Genomic DNA, 27,010 nt, shown 5'->3' on the forward strand with positions numbered 1-27,010 from the left:
TGCAACACACAGACCCAAAGAGCAGCAAAAAACAGGTTGACTTCAGTCCTGCATGACCTGAAACGTTTGACTGAATGATGCACTTTTTACAGTTTCTTTTTGGATATCAGAGTCTGTTTCAAACTTCAATTTTCAAACCAGCAGACAGGCAAAATGATTTTATGATTTTATAGCTGACCTCACCATTACCCATCAGCGTCTGTCTATCTATAAAATTTATTTCTTTAGAGGTTTAAGTGCTCATTCATAGCAATGGTCTGTATAGTCTAACACTTTCCCTGGCATTTATCTTTGAAATACTAGCAATAATATTTAGTTTTAACTTATCTCTTTGGAGAAAACTGTCCCAGTCAGCCTTTACTTAGAAGTTACAATTACAACAGAGCATTTATGTATGGAGCAGTATTTATCATTTCCCATCACAATCTTATTGGGACTCTGCATCAACACTGGAGCCAAACAAATTCACTGATGTCAGCATTCCTAGGTAATAAAAATCTAAATTATCCATCACACTCATGCAGTTTTCTGCATAGAGAAAGTGGGAAGTTAGTTTTATACATAATGCATGTGTGATTTTAAATTCAGGAGCTACTTTAAAGCTGCTGTTTAGAGGAGCTAAACACACATGAAGTAACAGTAACTGTCAGTGTCATTTCTGTTATACTATTTGCTTTTAAATGACTAAAGCAAACCTAACCCAAAACTGTAGCACATATACCCGCTTCACATTTCAGTGCACAGAGTAGCACTGAATGATCTTCTGTGTCAGTGCTGAACTTTGGGGGCAAATAACAGTATTTTAAATAAGTTATTGTTGAAATTGATTGCCCAGTCACATAAAAAGGCTGCTTTAAACATTGGTGGCAATAATATCTGAAGCACAAGATGCTGGATTTATATGGTCTACAAGTTCAGAGAAATAAGAAAAACCTGAGTGAACCTATCAAGAACATGCTTGACTGAACAGCTAAGAAAAACTTATTAATTATAAAGATGCAAACAAACTGTTGGTAGAGGAGGCTGACAGTTAAATTTACATTTTGGAACATTTGAAGCTGACAAATATAAAAACTTTTAAAGAACTTAAACAATTTTTTTATTACATTATTGCCCACTAATCTACAGTTTGTCCATACTGGCAAGAAATACATAAAAGCCAAATATATTTTAGATGATCTGAAATAGCTCTTTATATTATGTAGTAATATAATCTATTAATTAAAAAAAATATTGCCTGTAATCTAAACCGTTTCCAGAGTGTAACATTTGTCTTTCCTACAATATTGAAATAAATGCAAGAATTAGGATAATATAGCACAAGCCTTTGAGTGGGATTTGTTCACTGCTCATGAGCTCTGATCTGTTGCAGCTCTGACATCTGATTAATATGCATCTTAACCCAAGCATAATAAAGCACCTTGCATCTCTACTTCATCTCACCTTATTACTAACCTCACAACTCCCCCTGGTGCTGACTGAGGTGGATGCCCAATAAAGTGCAAGAAGTGAGGATGCATGATGAATGTAAGGTGGGTGGAAGGTTGCCTACATGTTGTGCAGACAAGAAAAGAGCTCCTCTCATGTATTAGGTGAGTTTGTGAAAGACAGAGGCTGTGGAGACGAGCTCTTTAAAGAGGCACTGAGTGATATTTGCACTGTCAGCGGTACTGATTATTTCCAAAGTACACTGTCAGCTTCTGCATAACATTTTACAGTTTGTTTCAGATTTCCTTTTAGCTAAAAGAGACAAAGACTGGAGACAGGCAAGCACCCAAATAATACCCCTGCAGGAGTATCACAACCAGCGATTTACTAGGGACCCTCAGGAGAAGATTAGAATTCCTTAGAGGGATATTGTATCTGGAATAACCGGCTGTTCTGTCCTAATTAGAGAGTTTGATTCAAATGAATCAGATGGGTAGAGGCAAATTGGCTATGTTTAATGATTCTTGTGTATTCCAGCAGCAGAGATGCAGGGGTCTTGCGGAGTGAAAAAAACAAATTATCTGAGCAATCAGATTCAAACTAGTTGGCTTAAAAGATGCAGTGAATTGGACCTTTACTCTCCTGTCGCCCAATAAGCCCCAAATAAATCTATAGAGGCAATCAGGTGGAGGATCATTAACAGGGACTCAACTGTTACCTCAGCTGGTGATACACATCTTTTAAAGTCACTGGTTTGTGAAAGAAGTTGCAAATGAACAACAGCAAGATTTAACTCTTTATCTGGCAAATCTGTAAACAACTATACCATTATTTTTTTTATTTAAACTTTGAGCACGTTAATTTTTTAAGCATCAAATTTCCACAAACCTTTGATCCGGCATAATCATGAAAAACAAAAGAGCAGATCTGGCCACATTAATGATACTCACTATACCAATATATCAGTATTTGAATCCTTAATTACTTTTCAATAGTGGAGCATGGTTTTACTAATTAATACCTAAGTGCAGTAATTTGTTAGCCTGACAGTTGTGCTACAACATCCAGGTGGGTGCATATGTCTCAAACAATTCACTTTTGTTCAGGCTGCTCTTCTCTGATTGATAAAGGAATTAAAGGCATTTCTCTTTAGCAACAGCTTTACCACAGACTTTAATGATCCTATTAATACAAATGTTTCTACATGCGGAGGAAGTGCATTGAAATTGAATGCTTGGCTTTTGTTTGTTGTTTATTGTTCAGGTTAGTTGGACTTTGATTATGTCAGCACCAATATCAGTATGCTTTTATTTGCAACTGTTTGATTTATTAAATTTGAAGATGAATAGATCTCATCTCAGTGTTTATGAAGCAAGTTGATGCTGCCTAAAAGCCAGAGTTGTTTTGTTTGTGTTGTATGATGTTCTTCCACCAGTCTAATACAGACATGGTTGCATTTTTATTTTTTACTCTACCTAGAATCATTTTCCACTAAAATTAACACTATTTATCAAGAACAAGTTCTTAGTTTCTTGACAATAGGCTGGACATTTGAATCAACACTGAAATACTGTGAGTCAAGTTGATTCAAAGTTGTATTTTGAAAGTGTCTTATCCATTTTGTCTGTTATTTTTTATTAAAAATAGGACAATATTCTTGCTTTTTTTTAAAATAGACCTGACATATGTGCATTGGTTTGCAAAAGTATTGCTACTCCTGGACGTTTTTCACATTTTGTCCTGTTCCAACCAAACTTCAGCGTCTTCCATTTGGATTTTATGTGGAAGACCAAAACAAATTAGGACATCATTTTCAAGTGTAAAAAGATGTTTTTGTTTTTTAAATAAAATATGGAGTGTGTTGTGCTTTAGTATACTGTACCCCTTTATTCCGATACCCTAAATAAAATCCATTGCAACCAGCTCCATAATCCCAAAAAATACATCATTTTTGTGGTTATAACATGACAAAATGTAAAAATGTTCAAGTTGCTTGAATAATTAGTATGGCACCAAAATTATATGTTTCTACTGAAATTACTGTTACCTATAGCTTCTTTTAATTGTCCGCCATTGTTTGCATGTCAGCAATGCTTTCTTTTTTTATACATTCTATTATTCATATTTGTAATATTTTTTTATAATTTTTTTTATATTACTTATTTTATATTATGATATAACCAAATTCCTGTCCTTGTGGTATTTTTATCTTGCATGCACTAAAAAAGTGCAGGTTTTGAATATCCACAAGTACCAACTGAGTAATTTCACTTTCTAAACAGGTGATATTCCCATTAGAGTGCTCTATTAATTATACACTGGCTGGAAGCAGAAACAGTGGCCATTAACAGTGTTTAATATGCAAAGATTTTTAAAGTTTTAAAACGAGAGTTAACCTTCACCGAGGTTGCAAGGAAAGTGATGTAAATATAAGAATATGTTATTGCAGTTAATGGAGTTTTTCACACACACAAAAAAAAACAGCCAAACAAAGATAATCTAAATTATTTCTTTAAGTTCAATAAAACCCCACAATAAGGCCAATCCTAAGATTTTATAAATAATATATTTATTAAACTGGCTTTATAAGCAACCAATAAAACATACATTTCATACATTGATGCAGAATCCGTTATTGGCAAAGCGCTTGTCTCTTGACTTCATTTGCACTACAACTCCTTATTAATGGTTTGCAAGTGTTTGCAGTTTTATTATTGGCCGTTTTATTTGTTGTTTTAGTCATGTACATGGGGAGTCATTTTAAAGTGCCCCTTCAAATACTTGCAATCAGACCAATTGTGCATATAGCTACCTCAGTGCAGGGTCAAATCAGATACTGGATACACAGGCCCCTTATATTGACTAAAATGACAAAAACAAACCGGTGCCTGAAAGATTAATGTGCGTTTTTATTAAGAAGTGCATATCACACTCTACAATCACCCATATCTGGCAGGGATAAACGCAAGGTAACGCAGAACTTTTTACAAAGAAGACACGGATGACGACCTGACCAAGGACAGAGCAGGCTCTGTGAGACTGCAGCACGGTGCGCAGTGACCGGTTGCATCCACTGGGGGAGGACCGAGCACCGCCTGCATGCGCTGCGGTACATAGACGACTTTCTCACTAAGACTCTCCATCATCACAAACAATAGGAGGGATACAGGAGTATAGGTAGGGCTACAGCGGCAGACAGACAGACAGACAGACAGATGTGTGATGCTCAGACTCAACAATGGGGTCATTTACCCTCGCCTGTGCCAATGTAAACTTTTACCTACCATCTTTTCTTTGCGCCTAGGTCGAGTGGAACTGTCTTTGATGCCAACTCGCTGCTGGCACACCTGGTTTTGCCTTCTCTTTTTTCTTGTCATGATTGTTACCAGGAGCGATGCAGCACAAGCGGGGGGCTGAAGTGCCAGTAGATCCTGTTGAATTGAAACAAGGCGTCGAGACGCAGCCAAAAAAAGTGTCCTCCTCAGAGTGCGTCAGAGCACGGGTGTATATGCTGGATGTAGATGGGGACATGGTCGCCCGCTGGATCCGACCAGGGATTTGTGACATTACACCCCAAAATCAAGACGCGGATTTGAGCACAGGCGGAGAGCTGCATCCTCACCCAGCATTCCTCCTTCTCCTCTTCCATCAGATTTGTTTGTAGAGGGGGACAGAGGCGATTTATTTTGGCCCCTTTTCAAATGTAAGTATGGATGAAAGAAGGATACTTCATTAAAAGAATTTCGTCTGTAATTTTATTGTAATACTATATGTTTGTTTACCAAAGTAAATAATCATATTAATAATAATAACCTAGCGGTGAAGTTGCGTAATATGCGTACCGTCGTGGACTATGTATTCACCAAAACAACTGACATTTTTGCATAAACCAATTGGTGTTTTCTCTTTTTTCCTCACAGCTGCTGAGCGCATCGGGGGAACAAAGTCATTCAGATTCACCGGAGCTCCAAAATATAAGAGCGAAGATCTATTCAAAAATCTCATCTCATAAAATGGCAACCACGGAGGCTCAAAAGACGCTTTTTGGAGCTAAGAAATGAACCACCTGATGGGCACCAGAGACACCGAGGAGACACTGTTTGGGTGTCGCATGTTGATTCGATGATTTATCACGCTGAGCATAAAAAGGGCGCTGCAAGTTTGACAGAGCGGCTGCGTAACAGCCTATGCCACCGGCCCTGGTGTTTTTTGTTATGGTAATGATGTCATAAAATATACATTGAGCGCAACAAGATATGCTCATCAGTTGTTTTTTGGGATTTCTTTTTTATCCAGTCAGCATGGACCTTACTGATGTGTATTTTTCAATCTGACTTTCTAAACGGTTGATGCCTCATTCTCCGAGTGTCTGCGCGACAACGCTGCAACTTTTATCCTCTGGTCTGCATCCTCCTTGAGGAGGCTACTGTAGCCTTCACGGACCGAACCTCGGCTTTGAAAAATGGAGTTTGCCATGGTGGGCGCGGACGGCGGGTGCAACAGCCACCTGCCCTACGGATATGCCCAAGCCCGCGCACGGGAGAGGGAGCGCGAAAGGGAGCGCCAGGCTGCCCAGTCGAGAGCGGCGGCGGCTGCAGCAGTTGACGGTGACTCCGGTGCCGAGGGAGGCGCAGGGGGGCCCACCTCCGCCGCCTCCTCGGGCACTCATCTCCTTAACAACCGCCAGCATCAGTCTCGCGCCGCCACCTCCTCCTCCTCCTCCGCCAACATCAGCAGCGGCGGCGCCGCCTCGCGCCCCTCCTCCTCCTCCTCCACCTCCTCCACCTCCTCGCAGCAGGAGCCCGAGCAGCAGCAGCAGCAGCAGCAGCAGCAGAGAGTTCTCAGAGAGCGGAAAAAGCAGCGCGGCGTCGGTCGGCGGTGGCGCAACCGGAGCACTCTCGGAGGGGACCTGCGCCACTCGGAGCTGGCGCTGCTCGGATCCGAGGAGGACATCATGATAGAGGAGGAAGAGGCCGAGGGAGCGGAAGAAGAGGAGGAGGAGGAGGAGGTGGCGGAGGGGGGAGAGGCGGCGGAAGGCGGACGGGGGAGCAAGAGGTCGAGCTTTCTGTGCAACATGGATGATGAGGAGGAGACCGTGTCTATTACCGACCGGCGGCCCCAGTCCGGCTACGAGAACGTCTACAGCGAGTGCGGCTGCTGCGAGAGGGTCGTCATCAACGTGTCCGGCCTGAAGTTTGAAACCCAGCTCAAGACTCTCACTCAGTTCCCGGACACCCTCCTGGGAGACCCCGACAAGCGAATCAGGTACTTCGACCCCCTGAGGAACGAGTACTTCTTCGACAGGAACCGGCCGAGCTTCGACGCCATCCTGTACTACTACCAGTCAGGTGGCCGGTTAAAAAGACCTGTCAACGTCCCGTTTGACATCTTCTCCGAGGAGGTGAAGTTTTATGAACTTGGCGAGGAGGCGATTCTGAAGTTTCGGGAGGATGAGGGATTTGTGAAAGAGGAGGAGAAGCCCCTGCCGGAGGACGAGTTCAAGCGCCAGATCTGGCTGCTCTTCGAGTACCCGGAGAGCTCCAGCCCCGCCAGGGGGATCGCGGTGGTGTCCGTCCTGGTTATTGTCATTTCTATTGTCATTTTCTGCCTGGAGACGTTGCCCGAGTTCAGGGATGAAAAAGAGTATCTGCAGCCACGACAGAACTCCTCTGAGCCCGACCACGGATTTACACCTTTCAACGACCCGTTTTTCATCGTGGAGACGGTCTGCATCATCTGGTTCTCCTTCGAGATTATAGTCCGCTTCTTCGCGAGTCCCAGCAAAACCGCTTTCTTTAAAAACATCATGAACTCCATAGACATAGTGTCCATTTTGCCTTACTTCATAACCCTCGGCACAGACCTGGCGCAGCACCAGGGCAACGGGCAGCAGGCGATGAGTTTCGCAATCCTGAGAATAATCCGCCTGGTCAGGGTGTTCCGCATCTTCAAGCTGTCCAGGCACTCCAAGGGGCTGCAGATCCTGGGGCATACCCTGCGCGCCAGCATGCGGGAGCTGGCGCTCCTCATCTTCTTCCTGGTCATAGGCGTCATCCTGTTCTCCAGCGCGGTGTACTTCGCCGAGGCGGACGAGCCCACCTCGCAGTTCACGAGCATTCCCGACGCTTTCTGGTGGGCCGTGGTTACCATGACCACGGTGGGCTACGGCGACATGAAGCCAATCACTGTCGGTGGGAAGATAGTGGGCTCCCTCTGCGCGATCGCGGGCGTGCTGACCATCGCGCTCCCAGTGCCCGTCATAGTTTCCAACTTTAACTACTTTTACCACCGGGAGACGGACAACGAGGACCAGTCGCCTGTGGTTGAGAGCATGCCGCCAAGCTGCCCGTATTTCCCAGACTTTCTTAGGAAGTTCAAAGGCTCACCATCTGGCTCCTCGCTGGGTGACAAAGGGGAGTACATGGAGATGGAGGAGGGGGTGACGGAGTCGCTGTGCGGGTTGGACAAGAGCCCCAGTAAAGGAAATGGCACAGACATAAGCAGAAAAAACAGTACTATCTCGAAATCAATTCAGACTGACGTGTGACTAAAATTTTTATTTTATTGTTGTTTTTTTTAATAGATAAACATCCGATTAAAGAGACACTTTCTGTCCAACAGCAGCTGAATCCAACCCCTCCCCCCCCCAGCCCCATATGTTTCACGCACGCCTCAGAGCCCTCTCTCTCTCACACACACACACACACACACACACACACACATTCACACTCATAGGGCATCAGTTGGCACCTTAAGAGCATCCATGCCCAAACATTTGCCTGATAGACAAAGATATATCCGTTTATCCAGTGTGGGCTTCCAAATCTGATATGGAATCTGAATTAGACAACAGGCTATGCATTCGCACTTTATGACTTTCATCTGTCACATCATAGGGGTAGGGACAGTCGTTTTTGCTGTTATGCAATAAAGTTTAAATTTGTTTGCACTATAACGTAGAATTTGTGCTGGGTTAGAGACAGTAACTGTAGGCCATACATGTGGCAACACTAGTTCACCTGGATACAGAATGTATGAGTTGAGAAGATGGGAAACTACTTCACACAGACTACCAGAAAGAAAGAAAAACTGAGCTCCAATATATAAAAAGCCTAAGAAAGAAGACTTTTATCACTGTTCATTTAAAATACTCAGACAAAAATGATCTACACATTGATGAGATATGTCATAAAGCAGGCATTAAATGAACCAGGGCTATAATTAAATAAGCTTTTACATAAGAGGCCAAAAATGAAAATAAGACCCATCATGAGAGCTAAGCACAGGAGTCATCATTGTTTTAGATAGCTGGAGAAGTCACTCAGCCCAGGTTTTCTAGAGACCCTCCTAAAGCAGCGGCTGCAACAATTTTTCATTAAAAGCACCTCAAAATGACAATATCCCTTTACAACGATGAAGATGGAAAGTTACAGCATAAAAGACTATGATGTGGGGACTCTTTAAAAGGAGAGAATATGAGCAATTTTCCCTCCTTTCTGCTGGACCCAGTGCACAAAAATATATACCTATATTTTTTTGCTCAAGAGGACTTTGATTATCTCAGAGCACATAAGATAACCGGGATGTGGAAGTCTTCCAAGGTATGTAGCATTCAGTTTCTATTTAAACACTAACTTGTTCTTAAAAGGTAATTAACTGTGTTGGTTTTTGATGTTGGTGATATGGCTCACTGCCCAGGGTGGCACAGTCTTGGGGAGGCACAAAAAAGCAGTGAAAGAGCAATCGGTTAGTTGAGAACCAAATAGGTTTTCCAGTGCTTTTTGTTGGGTCAGTCAATAGGGAGTATGCTCCCACTGTATTTTGCACTGTATAAGTTGTGTAAAAGAAAATATGGCCCAATAACGTGGATGGATAGAAAGCTGAAGTTCGAATCTGATTCCAAGTTTTCAGTTTGGTGCTAAGTTAAATGCCTACTTTGTTTTGTAAGGATCATGACTTAGCAACTTAACCTTTAATATGGCTCACATAACTAATTGTTTCTTCCAAAAGCTCATGCTTAAAAGACAACATGATGAGTCTGGACTCGTTTTTCTTCCACCATATGGTAATGTTTCTCCTTTACAACATTTAAGCCATGCAGGGATCTAGTGATATTTTATCGATAAATACTAGCTGCATTTATCTCATTCGAGGTGACACGAGGTCAGCCTTCTGAGAACTTGTGCCGAATGTTTTTGAAAAGTTTCCAGCCAAAGATTTTGCACTTTCATATAATAACTTTTTATTTTAGTTTGAATTAAATTCAGTTGGATATTGAATGTGTTTTTTTTTTTATATAACCCTTAATACAGTGCTGAAATAGTCCAGAGTTCCCTTCCTTTCCCTGCTGGATAGTTCTTACACAAAAGGCTTATTTATAAAACTTAACATTTTCCTTGTTAGGTCTCAGCTTTCCAGCTCTTTTACTGCATGCAATTTCTCTCTAATCAGCAGATGTAACAGGAGGACACTGTAGCATGAGGATTTGATGTGTAGCACTCATAATAAGTCTAATAAATTGACTTTTATGATCTCAGCGTTTTAGTACAGCTTTCTTCATACTAAATCTACCCATATCTAAAAAGTAAAAGGCTTGGACCAGGGGAAAGTGGGCTTTGGATGTGTAATGGTTGCAGTTGTGTTAGTGCTGAGCAGCATTTGGCACTAGAAAGATGGTTTTACAACCAGAGGAAAATGTCTCTCTTTACTCTAAATCTCTCAGTATAAAGAGTGTACAGAGGAGCAGGACTCCATGACATCAGCTAGGTTGAAAGCCGAATAGATGCCTCTTAGACAAACTGGAAAGTTTTCCGCCTTTACTGCAGTTTATGGACAGAATGAACTTAAAGTCCTGGCCAGACATTTACATGCTCTCATCATCGGCGTATATGGATGTCATGTTCAATTTGAGTGAATTACTTTAATTTATCTTTAAAACAAGAATTAGGTGCACAATTTTAAATGTGTTATATATCCACCCATAATATTTTGTTAACCTTTCCTTTGCAAGTTGGACAGACACCACACACTCTTTGTTGTGAGCAACGAGCTTCTGGCACAAATCCTGGTGGATCTTTGACCACTTTCCTTGGCAGAATTAGTACAGCTGTTTGGTTTCCTGCCATGCACTCTGTTTATATTCACAGTCTGCAAATTTAATGTAAGGGCCATGCCAGAAACATTGTCTTCTTTTATCCATAACCCAAAACAGTTTTAGAGTGCGTTTGGTTCATCGTCCTATAAAAACCTCCAATGGTGTCAGAGTTTCAACCATCTAGCTGCTGATTTGAGGGAATTTAGACATAATCCTACTTTATGTTTCCTTCCATTTTGTGTAAGACACGTATACCACTGGCAGTGAAACAGATTAAGCATGATGCTTACAGGTCCTTCTCAAAATATTAGCATATTGTGATAAAGTTCATTATTTTCCATAATGTCATGATGAAAATTTAACATTCATATATTTTAGATTCATTGCACACTAACTGAAATATTTCAGGTCTTTTATTGTCTTAATACGGATGATTTTGGCATACAGCTCATGAAAACCCAAAATTCCTATCTCACAAAATTAGCATATCATTAAAAGGGTCTCTAAACGAGCTATGAACCTAATCATCTGAATCAACGAGTTAACTCTAAACACCTGCAAAAGATTCCTGAGGCCTTTAAAACTCCCAGCCTGGTTCATCACTCAAAACCCCAATCATGGGTAAGACTGCCGACCTGACTGCTGTCCAGAAGGCCACTATTGACACCCTCAAGCAAGAGGGTAAGACACAGAAAGACATTTCTGAACGAATAGGCTGTTCCCAGAGTGCTGTATCAAGGCACCTCAGTGGGAAGTCTGTGGGAAGGAAAAAGTGTGGCAGAAAACGCTGCACAACGAGAAGAGGTGACCGGACCCTGAGGAAGATTGTGGAGAAGGGCCGATTCCAGACCTTGGGGGACCTGCGGAAGCAGTGGACTGAGTCTGGAGTAGAAACATCCAGAGCCACCGTGCACAGGCGTGTGCAGGAAATGGGCTACAGGTGCCGCATTCCCCAGGTCAAGCCACTTTTGAACCAGAAACAGCGGCAGAAGCGCCTGACCTGGGCTACAGATAAGCAGCACTGGACTGTTGCTCAGTGGTCCAAAGTACTTTTTTCGGATGAAAGCAAATTCTGCATGTCATTCAGAAATCAAGGTGCCAGAGTCTGGAGGAAGACTGGGGAGAAGGAAATGCCAAAATGCCAGAAGTCCAGTGTCAAGTACCCACAGTCAGTGATGGTCTGGGGTGCCGTGTCAGCTGCTGGTGTTGGTCCACTGTGTTTTATCAAGGGCAGGGTCAATGCAGCTAGCTATCAGGAGATTTTGGAGCATTTCATGCTTCCATCTGCTGAAAAGCTTTATGGAGATGAAGATTTCATTTTTCAGCACGACCTGGCACCTGCTCACAGTGCCAAAACCACTGGTAAATGGTTTACTGACCATGGTATCACTGTGCTCAATTGGCCTGCCAACTCTCCTGACCTGAACCCCATAGAGAATCTGTGGGATATTGTGAAGAGAACGTTGAGAGACTCAAGACCCAACACTCTGGATGAGCTAAAGGCCGCTATCGAAGCATCCTGGGCCTCCATAAGACCTCAGCAGTGCCACAGGCTGATTGCCTCCATGCCACGCCGCATTGAAGCAGTCATTTCTGCAAAAGGATTCCCGACCAAGTATTGAGTGCATAACTGTACAAGATTATTTGAAGGTTGACGTTTTTTGTATTAAAAACACTTTTCTTTTATTGGTCGGATGAAATATGCTAATTTTGTGAGATAGGAATTTTGGGTTTTCATGAGCTGTATGCCAAAATCATCCGTATTAAGACAATAAAAGACCTGAAATATTTCAGTTAGTGTGCAATGAATCTAAAATATATGAATGTTAAATTTTCATCATGACATTATGGAAAATAATGAACTTTATCACAATATGCTAATATTTTGAGAAGGACCTGTATACCGCCATGCTTGACAGTTGGTGCAGAGTTCTTAGATTTGATATCTCACCTCGACTCCTCCTAATGTAGTTCTTGTTATTGCAGTCAAGCTGCTAAATCTTTGTCAGTTCTGAAAATACAGCTTTTTTATGGAAGGCATTTGGGAAGCTGAGAATTACAGTTGAGATTCAAAGTATGTTAATTTTGGAGCAGTGGCTTTGCTTCACTGTGGACAGAGACACTGGTGTTCCAACAGCTTCCAGTTTATAATAGGCTTAAACCTTGGCAGCTCCTGGGTTGTTCTGAAACATCCTAACTAACTTTCTTCCAAGCGTCAGAGTTTGAGTCTGATTGTTTAAACTTGGAGACGATTGGGTTTTCCAACAGGATAATAATGCCAAACACCAGAGGTGGGTTGAGTTGCCAAAGTTGAGGTAAAAAGTAGCCTTTCAAAATATTATTCAAAGAGTAAAAAAGCATGTGGTAAACAAGCTTTTCAAGTACTGAGTAACTGTTGATTATAAGATCTGATTTAATTTGGAAAAAGAAATATATAATCAGACACACAAAAGTATGACATTGTTTGGTAATTGTTTTTTTAAAGATTAAAATAAAAAATGAGTAATGCATAACTAACATTACAAAACAATAAATTCCGACAGAAGAAACAGTTATTTCCAAAACAATTTTTTATAAAGATTTTTTGAAAACCTATACTTGCAATAGTTGATACAAATGTGTTAGAACTGCGTAAAGTATTTCCAATGAAGATATATACTGTTTACTGTATAGACACTTTACCTCCAGATTGCACAGCAGAATCAGCAGATGGAAAATAACACTAGAACAATGAAGCTTGTTTACAAACAGAACTCTCAAACCTAATTTCCAACTTAAGTTCTAATTTATAGACATTTGTTATGAGTTAGCAGACTGATTCAGCCACCGCACATTACATCAGCGCATCTCACAACACAATCACAGCATCGGTGCAAATAATTTGTTGCACTGTGAGCTTATATCCTCGGAGGAGCTATTCGTACAAGATATTTTTAACACCTACACCCACATCCAAACATCCACAGCACCATGCTGGCTCCCAGCCAGCTCCTGACACCTCACACTTGGCACTTACATAATGTGGCTTTCAGCAAGAGGCACAATCCAAAACATTTTCCAGCAAACTGTGTGTGGGTCAGGCATATTCTGAGGCTTGTGGCTGCTGAGCTGACTGTGAAAACAGCCTGTATCATCTTCAGCCATGGAGGCGCTGTGAATCCTACTGTCACGTGCACCCTGATTGCTTGTAGTGCAGATATTCACCATATGGCTTGGCTATGTCGAAATAAAATCTGACTTATTTATGGGTATTTCAAGGCTGTCAAAGGACATAGCGGAGAAGTGGAAATAAATCGGCTAAAGATAATGTCAGACTAGGTTACAGAACGATAGAGCAGAGTCAAAATTTGTCTGGCTGGGCAACAGGAAGTTAAATGGCTTTTCTGCTAATCAGAAAATAGTATGAGATAATTTATCTGTAATATTGAGCTGTTCTGAAGAATTAAATGTTTTGCTGAACCAAAAGTAGAAAAAATAAGATGCGCATTAGATTTTTACGCAAAGTGACTGATTAAGAGCCTGAGGACTACACACTGATGATATGCTGAACAAATCCCCACTCTAAGATGTGTCAGTATATCTGCACAAAGTTCTTCACATTGATACATTTATGCTACTTTCTGGTTTACTGCAGTGAGTCACATCCTGTAGAAAGAAGTCTTAAGGTCACATTTGGAAGGTCACACATGGAACCAAAGACAGACAGATGCGGGTAGCTGTGCAGGGCCCTGAAATATTTCTGTGTGGCATGAACTTAATTTTGTTAATTACTAATGTGTGTGATAAGATACAGCTTTCAAGCACAATTCAAAGTCAGTAAAAAGCTGATCAGGCTGTTGCAAACCTTTTTACATGACTGTACTTTAATAATTTGATAATAATAAAGAGCAAAACAGACAGCTGGTCACTAAAATATAAATATCCATTTTGAACATTGGTAGTTTTGTACCTCTGTCTATTTTAAAGCACTTCTTAATTTAGTTTAGTCCAAGTCTTTTAGTCATTCTTGGTCATTTTAATTTAAGGAGACCATATTTTACTACATTTTAGTTGACTAAAATATAGTTTATGTTTTGCTGACTAAAATATTCATGTTTAGCACAATGCTTCTGTGTCAATCTTAAATCTTTAAAAAAAAATTGTTCTTTACACCAGAGTGAAATATTTATCCTAGGGCATAAACTAAATTTAGTTACAGCATATGTTGCAATAAATCAGTTTTGATAAAAAACACACTTTATAGATAAGTTTCATTAATAAAATACCAAATAATCAGTATTGTACACAAATTACACACAATATTCTTTATTAAATAAAAAAATTTGAAAACAGCACATCTTTTAACATAATTTCAAAAACAAAAAATTACTATACTAAAAACAGAAGTGCAGCAAGGTTATGTTAAATGTAATGTGCTAAAATAAATGTAAATATGTAATATTACCATTTTTTCTTCAGTTACTGAATTGCTACCTAATATTTTTGATGCAATTTATAAGCATCTTAAATAAAAACACTATCAGGGATTTGAGTTGAACAAAAAAGTAATAAGCATTACTCAAATCTTGCCAGAAGCAGGAAGTGTAAGCACTTGTGGAAAATATTATACACCTTATAAGTAGCAACCAAGAACAAAGGAGTCAGTGCTTTTTATATCCATAGATCAGTGCCAGTGGATACCTTCTAAGGCAACAGACTATCTCATTTAGAACTTTTTGGACCTCAGATTCATGATTATTGTCAGTTTTCATCTCATTTTCTTTTTTTGTAGACAAAAATGTCAATTTCATCAGAGTTGTCTTCATTCTTAATTAGTTTTATTGGGTTTTAGTCTGAAAAAAAGAGGTTGATGAAAGCTGTGCAGAATATTGTTGGTCAACAAAATTAACAATGCTTTGTACTTAATTTTTTAGAGTACAAAGCAGAGCCGTCATGCTGCTAGACATTTTGTACCGACCATGCATCAATTCACGTTCATTTTGGGACGTTTCTACTCAGTCTGACAGTCAATGGTTATAAGTAATTTTATGAGGTAATTTTATCAGGTTTTGTTACTCAAATTAAAAACACCCATAAGCAGAAGGTGGTTTGGAGTTGTTTTGGTTTAATCAAGGTTCCTAATCTCACATTTCAAGAATCAACCAAATTAAATGAAATAAGGTGTAATGCAAAGTTTCGAGAAGTTATTATGCAATTGAATTAAGTTGTACTTGAGATTTGAGCATCTTTGTGAGTAGTTAGACATAGACAACTTCAAAGAGAAATTAACTGATATGCAATAGTTTAAGTAGATGAGAATAAAATGATTTGTTTATGAGCTGGAAGTTGGTAGAGGCAAAATGCCAATGTGTAGGTATAAATTGGGGTCAACTGACCCAAAAATACACCAAACCAGACAATAATTGCTCCATAATAAAAAACATAAGAGGCATAGAGGAGGTAGAAGAGAGGTAGAATGGCAGCAACACTTTCTGAATATACGTTTGGTCTCTGAGATAGAAATGTCCTAATTAGGGGTGTAATTTCCTCATGCGGAGGAATGTTTGCTTGATGATGTTTTCATGATAATTTAGAGTTCAATCAGCTCAACATTATAAGTTTAAAATATGGCCATATTTAGCTGTGCATTCCTTCTGCTAAGCTTCACTGTGGCAATCTCATTCACAATGTTTCTGTTTATACAGTCTCAGGTGCGAGCAACAGACTGGGCTTTGGGTTTTCTTCTGTCTGCTTCAACGGTTGTGTTACTGAATTAGGCTCCACACATTCTGCAGTCTGTGTTTATGTGACTCCTTCAGACTTAAACAACCTGCTCTGCATAGTGGACACCAAATTGTGCTGACAAAAGGTCAAAGTCATGACTGACCCTGCTGAATAATAGCTCATTTAACTGTTGAGAAAATGATTCTCACCTGAAGCCAAGACACCCATCCATCTTCTGCATCTGCTTAGACGTGCTCAGGGCCACGGAGGGCTGGAGTCCATCCCAGATTACACCAGACGAGACACGGGGGACATGTCGATGGCACACTGTAGAGACAGATAAAAGAATCACATTAAAATTCACCAATAGCTAAAACTACTGCAGTCTAATACAATGGTCCTGCAATCAATTCTTTCTCCACAAAGGATCCTGCTTCAGAAAGGTGTCGATTTGCCTACACAATTATCCAGAAGGGGTAATGTGTGCTACAGCTTTCTCTGGAGGATTTCGAATGTTTTTTCCGCCCTTGAGGGCAGACCACAGTCGATACTGGAAACACCTATCAGTATAAGTGCAGCTTTTAATGTGAGCATAAAACTGAATGGTCACCTCTCTGAAACAGCTTTTTGATATCTTTTATTCAGTGCTGAGAATACGTTTTCAGCTACCAAATAGTTACAGCCTATTAGTTTTTTCAGGCATTCCACATTTAGTTACTTGGTGTGGTAGTGTAAAATAAAAATGGGAACCCAACTTTGATGATCAACATAGAATCAATACCCAAAGTTGAGCACAGGTAGTGAAGCTCAGCAAAAGATTATAGTTCGGGTACTCTGGCTTCTTCCCGCAGTCCAAAAGCATAACTGTTAGGTTAATTGTCTGTCCTGTGTGTCTCTGTGTTGCTCTGTGATGAACTGATGCCCTCTCCAGGGTGTACCCCCCGCCCCTCTCCCAATGAAACAGAGGTGTAGTGAGAGAGGATGGCAATGTGAAAAATTTCCTCATGCCAACTGGTGGGCCTGATTCTCTTCCAAAGGCCCTGGGAATGTCGTTAGAGTAAACGTCATTGAGAAATCTTTGATACAGTTGGACAAAACTGAAGATGGGTTGTCTTCTGAAGTTTGATTTGGATGATCCAAAACATATGGTCAAATCAACATAGAAATGATTCAGCAGAGATACAGTCAACCACCTTCTATGGCTATCTCTGTCCTGGGACCAAAACAACTTTAGTGCTTACAGCATAATGGAGGACCCAGGCCTCTGGACAATCCTGAGGAATGCATCCTCCAAGCCTGCATATGTTAAAGTAGAAGATTAAGTAATGTCATTATGGTAAAAGGGATTTGTGCAAACATTAACAGTAAGGCACCAGATATGTATTAATAAAAAAAATAAAAATTCCCCACTGAACAGCTGTAAAAGGTTGGGTTTTTCTTTTTTCTATGAGATTATGCTATTCAAAAACATTTATTTAGTTTAAGGTTTTAAACAAGACATGCAGATAATTTAGGTCACACACGATTGCACTCATTCTTACTCTTCCCTTCATTTTACTGATGCAGGCCTTCTGTCCTGGCCACATCACCACTACCTAGGAAGCAGAGGAATAGTGGGAAACTCTTGTCATTGCTGTGCTTGCATTGCTCTTGTGCCTGCATGCTTGTGTCTCTTCAGAAGTGTTGGCGACAGAAACAAAACGATGTCAAAAGATGCCTCTGCAGCTGTCGAAATCTCTGCAGGGTAACTGTAATAGTACACAAACTCTAAATGGTCCAACAAACTTCATGTAGCTGCCTGACATGAAAGTGGGTGGATAGTGGCAGTAATTAGAAATGAAAGAGCTGTGTTGGTATGATTTGTGGATGTTTAATGTGGTCTCAACAGTGTTAACTGCACCCATAACTCATGTTGTTCTTTGTCCTAGTTACTGAAATAAAGAAAGGACTTTTGTCCTAAAAAACACAGTTCACTAGAGGTCAATCAGTGTAACAGGATTAGGAAGCCTTCTTGAAATCATATTACAAATAAAAAGTCAAGTGATCTTTAGTGGTAGCACTGAAAATATCTTGAGGTGCAGTAAAGCAAATCAGAATCAGAATCAAAATCAGAATCAGAATCAGAAAAGCTTTATTGCCAAGTACGTTTTTGGACATACAAGGAATTTGTTTTGGCGTAGTCGGTGCAATACAATACAAATTAAACAGTATAAACATATCTACAATATAATATAAATATATGTGCACAGTTTTAAGTGAGTGAGAGTAAATATAGAGCAGTATAAGATGCAAGAGCAATACAACAGTGCAGGTGATCATTGTGCAAGTAAAGCAGTGCAAGTAAAGCAGAAGTCCAAGCTGAACGTTAATGTAACGTATAGAGTTACAGGTTACAGGTGTCCTGTCAGCAAAAAAGGGGGGGTGTGGGGGAAAGGGGGAGTGTCAGTGTGGTTTCCGGGCTTTGTTAACAAGGCTGGTGGCAGATGGGAAAAAACTGTTCTTGTGGCGTGAGGTTTTGGACCGCAGCCTCCTGGCAGAGGGAAGAGTCTCAAAGAGTCTGTGACCGGGGTGGGAGGGATCAGCCAGAATCTTCCCAGCCCGCTTCAGGGTCCTGGAGGTGTACAGTTCCTGGAGCGACAGTAGACTGCAGCCAATCACCTTCTCAGCAGACCGAATGACACGCTGCAGCCTGCCCTTATCCTTGGCTGTAGCAGCGGCGTACCAGATGGTGATGGAGGAGGTGAGGATGGACTCAATAATGGCTGTGTAGAAGTGCACCATCATAGTCTTTGGCAGGTTGAATTTCTTCAGCTGCCGCAGGAAGCACATCCTCTGCTGGGCTTTCTTGATGAGGGAGCTGATGTTTGGCTCCCACTTGAGATCCTGGGAGATGATGGTTCCCAGGAAGCGGAAAGATTCCACAGTGTCAATTGTGGAGTCACAGAGGGTGATGGGGGCAGGTGAGGCTGGGTTCTGCCTGAAGTCCACAACCATCTCCACTGTCTTTAGAGCGTTGAGCTCAAGGTTGTTCTGGCTGCACCAGTCCAACAGATGGTCCACCTCCCATCTGTACGTGGACTCGTCACCATCAGAGTTGAGTCCGATCAGAGTGGTGTCGTCCGCAAACTTCAGAAGCTTGACAGACTGGTGACTGGAGGTGCAGCTGTTGGTGTACAGGGAGAAGAGCAGAGGAGAGAGAACACAGCCTTGGGGGGAACCGGTGCTGATGGTCAGGGAGTCAGAGACGTGCTTCCCCAGCCTCACGCGCTGCTTCCTGTCAGACAGGAAGTCAGTGATCCACCTGCAGGTGGAGTCGGGCACACTCAGCTGGGAGAGCTTCTGTGAATGTGCGAGGTTCCTCAAATAAAACTACATGATCAACATTAGTACTACTTTGATAGAACTGGTCTTATACTGGGGAAGAAGACTGTTCGATTCGCTTTGACAGCTGACACCCAGCAAAATCAGTATAAGCAGAAGTTTTTTCACTGGGACTTGAGCTGACTGGATTTTGTTATGGTCACCATGAACAGCTAGTGGAGTACAAACAGATTGCAGTCACATCTGCAGGCAGCAGTTACTCATGTTTAGGTATACATTTCTGAAGCAACACTAGTTTTTAGATTGCTTTGAAATATCTTTGTCTTGCTGTAAATGTCTGGATTTATCCAATTTTCCGAATTGTATGAAACCTTGCTGTCAAGAGGGTGACCTTTGTATCATGTCTTCTTTTAAGATCATAGTAACAATTTAACTCTTTTACAACTTTACCTGCTGGAAATGAAACTATAGAGCTTGGTGGATACAGATTCAAAAAGAATAAACGTGTCAGAAACCCACCACTGGGTCCGTCAGTCTGTTTCCCTAAATATGATCCTTTTTGATCCTAATGTTAAATAATAATAGTAGTCTTTTCACTGTTAGCATTTCAACTGCATTTATATGCATTTTAACAGTGCGGTTCTAATTTGGGTCTGAGGAAAATTAAGAATTAACTTCTGAACTTTGCAGTAAGCTTCTTTTGTTTTACCTGCTTTTGAGGGAATAAATAGTCAACATGTAATAAAATGTGTAGCTGTTGCTAAAAGTGAAAAGGCACAAGTAACACCGTTGGGACCTTACGGTAATGTCAGAAAACTGGTGAGATTTGTTTGAAATTTTTACAACTTTTTTATGTGGCATCAAGGTTCCTGCACAGTCTTAAAGTGTCGAAAAAGTATTGAATCTCATTTGACCATTTCCCAAATATGGAAGGAAGGTTTTTACCAATAATCTTTATTTAAGTTGCATCCTTAATGTTGTATCCTTAATTATTGTGCATTTGTCCAATTTTATTAATCCTTTTGAGTTATTGACTGAGAGTCTACAGATAAATGCTGACTCATTCAAAAATAGAAAGGGCCGTTTTGAAGCAATTCAGCATCCAGACCCCTTTTGATCAGGCTTTTAAACCTAACCTGGGGTTCAAAGCAATGAAACGGTTTTGTTTTATTTTTATATAGGTGAATATTTCTGATTATTTATCCTCAGCAGAAAGGCTTAGAAAACTGGAACTAATACCATTGTGAAGGTTTGATTTAGCTTAAAACAACAAGGTTTGGATCACTTGGATAGGACTTAAACTCATGAAGTTAGGAACCAAAAGGTGTCACCGATCACAAACTTTGCTTTAAATATCTGCATTTACTGTAGCATCATTTAGTACACATTTAATAAAGTGTTAATGGTTTCAAACTAGAGCTGAATCAAGCTAGTCCCTATGCCTAAAAAAGCTTTACATCAATCCATCCCAGTTTTTTCAGGCTCCATTGATAATGCCCGACCACTTCCCATAAATCATAGTGAAGTCTTGTATTTAAACTGCTCCATTTGGCCAGAAAATATAGGCAATTCTGGCATTTGTTTTCTAGAAGAGGTTGGAATTTTGACATGAAATATGTCTAGTAATACTGTAAAAATAACACAGGTTACCAAAGCTCAATTACCTGAAAAAAGTGACGCCGAATTCATTCAGATATTCAAAAGGCCAAACTCCACACAGGTTTTGGTCTTTTGGTGGGTTTTGAAACTTTAGCTGCTTCCATTAACGTTTTCTGACTATGCTATTAAGACCGACCAAAAAAATGTCTGTTTTGATGTTGTAATTCCCTTTGAAAGGATTGGCAAGACTTCTATCTGTGTGTTTAATGATTCTAGTTAAAGTCTGAGCTGCCATTGATTATGAGGGCATCCAGCTGCTATTAACCCCACTAAGAATGTTCTTCTTATAGTTTTCTGGCTGGTGTAGGGGGGCTTTTTCAATAAATGTGATGTTTTTGGGAAAATCCCAAAGCCTGGAACGATGTTGGCTGTTTTTTTGTTTTGTTATTTGTAAAAAGAATTTTAAGTGTATTGTTTTAAGTAATTACTGTGAATCACAAGTTGCATATGAGCCATTACTTCCACATGATAAAATATTTTTCTTGGGAGTAACCAAAGTAACAAGAACAACATCATAAAAGTAGAAGTTTCATTAGGTTGGAATGTCTAAGGATTCGTCTGGGTTTCCAATACATTAATCAGGCCTTCTAGCTTGCTTTGTTGCCAAAATACACAACAGACAAACTCAGCTTGTTTTTATTGTGGGAGCACTTATATCAGAAGGAAAGAAAGACTATTTATGAACAAGAAGATCAACAGGAGCAGGATTTATCCATGCGTTTCTGCTCAGGAAGAAAGATATCCCAAATTACCTTTTAGCTGACATCAGGATCTTCAGGTCTGAGAAAACTGACAGACTGAATAAGACAAAACTGGTGAGAATAAACATAAAGTTAGGCATCTTTTATATAGATATGGAAGCATGTCCAGTGGTGACACTGCATTTGCTGGGTCAGTTCATCAGCTGCTGACCATCCACCTAAAAGAAAGTTGACTTAGCAGCCACAGCTGAGAACAGCAGCTTCTTATGGTTTGAATCTAAATTATGTGGATACTCTGTCTGTAGGTTTCTCAAAAAAGACAAAAACATGCGCAGGAGTAGATTACTGCTGGTGCATTTTCTGCTGCCAGCCAAAAGTAAGCTTGTCTACATACCTTAAACCTAACAAATGAATGTAAAAAAAAGTGATAATAAAAGTGAAATCTCTGTTCTGTTGCCTCTAACCTACTGCTGTAAGGCCTGTGTTCATTACGATCAGAGATTAAACTAACAGAAGCAGCAGTTACATCCCTTTATGGGTATATTTACCCTGGGCCAGCTGCAGGACTGACACAAACCACAGCATAGTTATTAGTTCTTCATTCGATCAATTGTAACACACTGTGTAAACTTATATGTAACAAAAAAGTGATGCAACAAACTTGCATTGTTGATTTTCCTTTAATAGCTAGAAACCCCTGCTCAACAGTGCAATGATGTTCCTCATGTTATTTTATTGATGCATTATCATCTGCAGAGGATCCTGACCTTTTGCTTTAGTATATAATACCTTCAGTCTCTATCGTTTAGTAAATCATTATGTATTTCATCATCAATCATAAAATATATACATAAACTAAATATAAACATAAATCTCTACTAACAAATGGTAAATTGCCCCTTTCCATTTCACACCTTAAGCACACAATTTGTGTAGCTATCTGCAGCTTTTGGCATAATTCTGGCTGAATACTTGACATCTGTTCATTTCATTTAGATGGTTTCCTGACACCGACGCAGCCTTAAAGCAAAGACCTACCTGTTTTTAATACGGTTCAGATAGTTGCTTTAACACAGCTTGTCCAGAAGTCTAATGTTAACCTAGTTTATCAAATCTATAACCAGTTTTAAATTGTGACCGAAATTATAACTGTTGGAAAAGTTGCTGGCCCGCTGAGTGGAGGTGAAGTCTTCTTAGGCGTAAAAGCCTCATGCTGAAACATAATATGTAACATTTCTTGTCATCAAGGGCAAATAGCTTAATTTTGGTCTTATCTGACTATAAGACTTTTCTCCAGAGACCATTCTTCTTGTCCAGATGGACAGCTGTATTATGAACTTCAGTTGAGCTTGAAGATATTGGTTTCAAGTTTTCTTTCATCAGAAGGTAGCAGTTTAGGTCTTCCTAGTAACATTGTTGCAGATCTGAACAAAATGTTTTAACTGATTTGATCTTTGAATTAGAGCCAGTGCAGATTTGGCCCCAAACATCCTTCACAACATTTGAAAATCTATAATCCTTTCCTGCATCCTTTGATTTACCTATTGCTCTGAGTATTGGTCAATAACAAGAAGTTACCAGAATGTCTAGAACATTCAGCACCCCTTAATGAAATACTTAGGTGAGAAAGAAAGTTGTGCACCCATTCATGTTTCTATACATGATATATAATCATTCGACACTGAAAAAAGGAGGGGTTTTAAATAAATCATGAAAAGCATAAAATTAATGTCATTCATGCAGTCAATGAGTGTCCTGTGTTCACATTTGGTGGTGGATTACATTTTTACACGCTTCTGAGCAATATGATCACAGCTTCCTGCTCCTAACAGTCATAAAAGTAAAAAAAAAAAAAAAAAACTTCTGATGTTTCCATAAAATCCCACATACATCCAGTAACCTGTTTCTCCCCTTCTTACATAACCATAGCCTCATGGGACAATAGCAGCTAATAAAGCCGCCCTGGGATTAAAGCCCTGATGTAAATTGAAACCATCTTGTGGTTTGCATGTAGTGGCTAAATAACGCCGCTCTATTGATAGACAGAAACCCGATTCTTTGCACCCTCCCCTGTATCTCTGCTTTTCAAATGGCTGCTTTAATCTAAAGGTATCTCAGGATTCAGTGCATTACTTTATTCTAGACGTGTAGATTGTATTGCTAATCACACATGGCTCTGTATTGGATTTCACCATCTGCAGAAAAATCAGCTGCTTTAATTTTCTGTTTGATTCTTACAGTTTATTTCACTCAATAAAAATAAGTAAGAATAGTTTGATTTTGCATGTTTAGATTAGGCCTGAAAGTTTATAATAAGTAATATAAATCAGCGTTTACTGTATGATGATAGACTAAATCAAAGCCAGTTTACCTGCAGGATACATACAAGTATGAGTGGTCTACATGTTAAATATGCCATCGCGCACAGACAATCTGGGGCAACAGCGGATTATAGATTTGTTGGGAAAGGTAAGCATTTCAAAGATTTGTCATATAAAGTTAAGGCTCCCCCGCACCCCTCATTTTCCAGAGTGCAACCTAAAACCCCACGGCATTGCCGCTTTCTATGAACAGGCTTGAGATTTGATTAAATGGAGCAGCTGCTCAATCATAGAAAAAGTTTTCTCTCCTGCTCTCTGGGAAGATGAGCTCGGGAGCAGAGGACGAGTGCCCTGCTGGTCCTGCAGACGTTCAAGGGGCCGCAGATGCTGATCATGAACTCAAGAAGCTCAAAAAAGCACACACAAGGATGCATCCAGAAAACTGCTTAAGGCTGAGATCAACAATCATGTTTTAGTTAACATGTCCTTTTCTTAAAACACCAAGGACTTCTGTAACATAAGCTATTTCTAATGACATGACGATGTTGGGGTCAGGCATTGTGACCCCTTGATTTGATGTCACCGTCAGCATTATAAAGGATTAATCTGAATATCACAGGACAGTTTTGCAATGCAGATTTTTTTTCTTCTGCTTGATTTTAAGCAGTAGACATCATAACAGCAGTCTGTGATTACAAAAGAATTTAGTGCGATAAAACACAGGAAATAGACCTGCTTTTCCAGTCCTTGAAACAAATGGAAACATTTTCGAAAAGGTTCAAAAACCCAAATGATTATATGGTATTCTGGAAATTAATGTATCTCAGGGATTTCCAAAGCAAAATGTTTTGGTCTGTTATACCTGCATTTGTACTGGGCAGACTGTTGCACAACATACCATAAGCAAAAGAAAGTTAATATGATCAATAGCGTGTGTTTAATTGACACCTCAGAGACTCTAGAGAAGTTTAAACTATTTATACTGTTTCTGTAGTGTTTTGCCATGAGAGGAGACCCTCACGCAACGACCCAGTTTATTCTTGGAAACCTTATGTCATCCATTGTTTATTCATCTTTATTGCATTGTCACGTAAAACAGCCATCTCCACACCAATTTTCCACCTGCTAAGCACCTCCTGGATTCTTGCTTTTATGCTTTGTGATACGAGGTCCTTAAAACTGTTGGTCATCCAGCAGAGATGTTATTGCAAATCATTTTCTCAAGTCCAGCCTCAAGTTGCTAATGCTTCTGTGAATAATAACACCGTCTTGCTGCTGTACTATTTGTGGAGGGTTCAGATAGAGTTTAGAGTAATTAAGTTCTGGGGCATAAAGATTCAGTTTAGTATTAAAGAAGAATGCCTATAAAAACATTAAAATTCTATAAATTTCCCTGTCTCCTCCTTCTCCCTACTCTGTGAGCAATAACCAAGCATAGATGCAAATATTTAGCCAAAAATATAAGCTAATGATGAAGCTCCCTCTTCTGGAAGGACAATGTGTATTCATCCATCCATCGTCTATACCGAGTTGACACGGGCAGGCTGGTGCTAATCTCCGGTGGCTATTGGGCGAGAGGCAAGGTACACCCTGGAAAGGTCATGTTTATTGACCTTGCAGTAAAACGTGACATTTTCTTTATATTATTTGCAGATTTGCTTTTTCTAGTAAACTCAAACATTGCTCTACTCGGTGGTGCTGAAACGATGAAGTTGAACTTTGTAACTTTTGCAAACATTAAGCAGAAACTCTTGCTTATTAGGCCGATAAGTTTATATATTTTACTGTTTTGTCATGCTGTAAAAATGATTGAATATTTTAACTTTACAGCTCGTCAGTCATATTCTGAATAAACGATAAAAAGTCTTTCTTCCTTTGTTTTTTCAAACAAGGAAGTAAATAAACTGAAAATGTTAGAACTATGATCTCATAAACAACCATCTGTCTCAAGCTTCTGAGCCAACAACTCTTGGATAGTTTGACTGAGCTGTCAGCAAGTAGTATATCACCATTTTCTTGCAGACTTTTCAAAAGAATGCAGTATTACTTGTGGTGCCTTTTCAACACAGATAATCAAGGCTTGAACACGGATCAGATTTGATTATTAAGTACAGCTGAATACACGCCTCTTTTCCTCATAGCTCTTTCACTACTTCTGAGCAGCCTGTCAGCTATAAATGTTAAACGCTAATCAGTAATATCTAGTTATATAAGTGCAACGTGTGCAGTCAGCATCAATTATAGTCCAAAGATCTCCCCCTGTGGTGAATCCAGCTCATGGAAAACATAAATCCGAGATGAGACTCGATCAGGGGGGCGTCTTCGCTTGTATTGATCGCTGTTATGCAAACTTGAGCGGTGTTCTCCAACTTTAAAGCTCTCTGGGTTTCTGTTCTGACCGAGCGTTGCTTTTATATGTTGGGAAATGGCTGCCATGGCCAAACCTCTACAGACCCTCTCTCCCACTTGCTCTCTCTGCAACTAGATGCTTTTATGTGGAGTGACAAATGCTCACTCTGAAGGGCCTGGGGTATATCTCGCCGGGTGTGCACGTGTCTGGTTTTGTGCACGGGTGTGTGTGCACACGCGTGCACAAAACCACACACAGCCATTTGGCATACCAGGGATCAACTTGCTTATATGAAAATGAGTCACTTTCATGGTCAGTGAAGACCAAGAGCCCCCTTCCCCGACACACACACGCACACACACTTCATCTTGATCCATGCAAATGGTTTGATGTGGAAATGTGCAGAAGAGTTACTGTGTACCATGATGCCATA

At 40.2% G+C, this 27,010-nt stretch overlaps 1 protein-coding gene across 2 annotated transcripts in view; it reads left to right on the forward strand.

The window, feature by feature from the left end:
* Positions 1-4,070: 4,070 nt before the first annotated feature.
* The window catches only part of kcna4 (potassium voltage-gated channel, shaker-related subfamily, member 4), a 95,918-nt gene continuing 72,978 nt past the window's right edge, over positions 4,071-27,010 (forward strand). Inside the window, exons 1-2 of one of the 2 annotated variants that reach the window (XM_047363796.1) lie at positions 4,071-5,131; positions 5,349-9,029. In XM_047363796.1, coding sequence (XP_047219752.1) covers positions 5,891-7,975 — 2,085 coding nt within the window. In that variant the 5' untranslated portion in view covers positions 4,071-5,131; positions 5,349-5,890 and the 3' untranslated portion in view covers positions 7,976-9,029. Of the gene's footprint in view, positions 9,030-27,010 lie in introns of both variants that reach the window. The other variant, XM_047363797.1, reaches the window with a different exon arrangement.

This window comes from Girardinichthys multiradiatus, chromosome 4 (assembly GCF_021462225.1).
Source record: "Girardinichthys multiradiatus isolate DD_20200921_A chromosome 4, DD_fGirMul_XY1, whole genome shotgun sequence".
NCBI lineage: Eukaryota > Metazoa > Chordata > Actinopteri > Cyprinodontiformes > Goodeidae > Girardinichthys > Girardinichthys multiradiatus.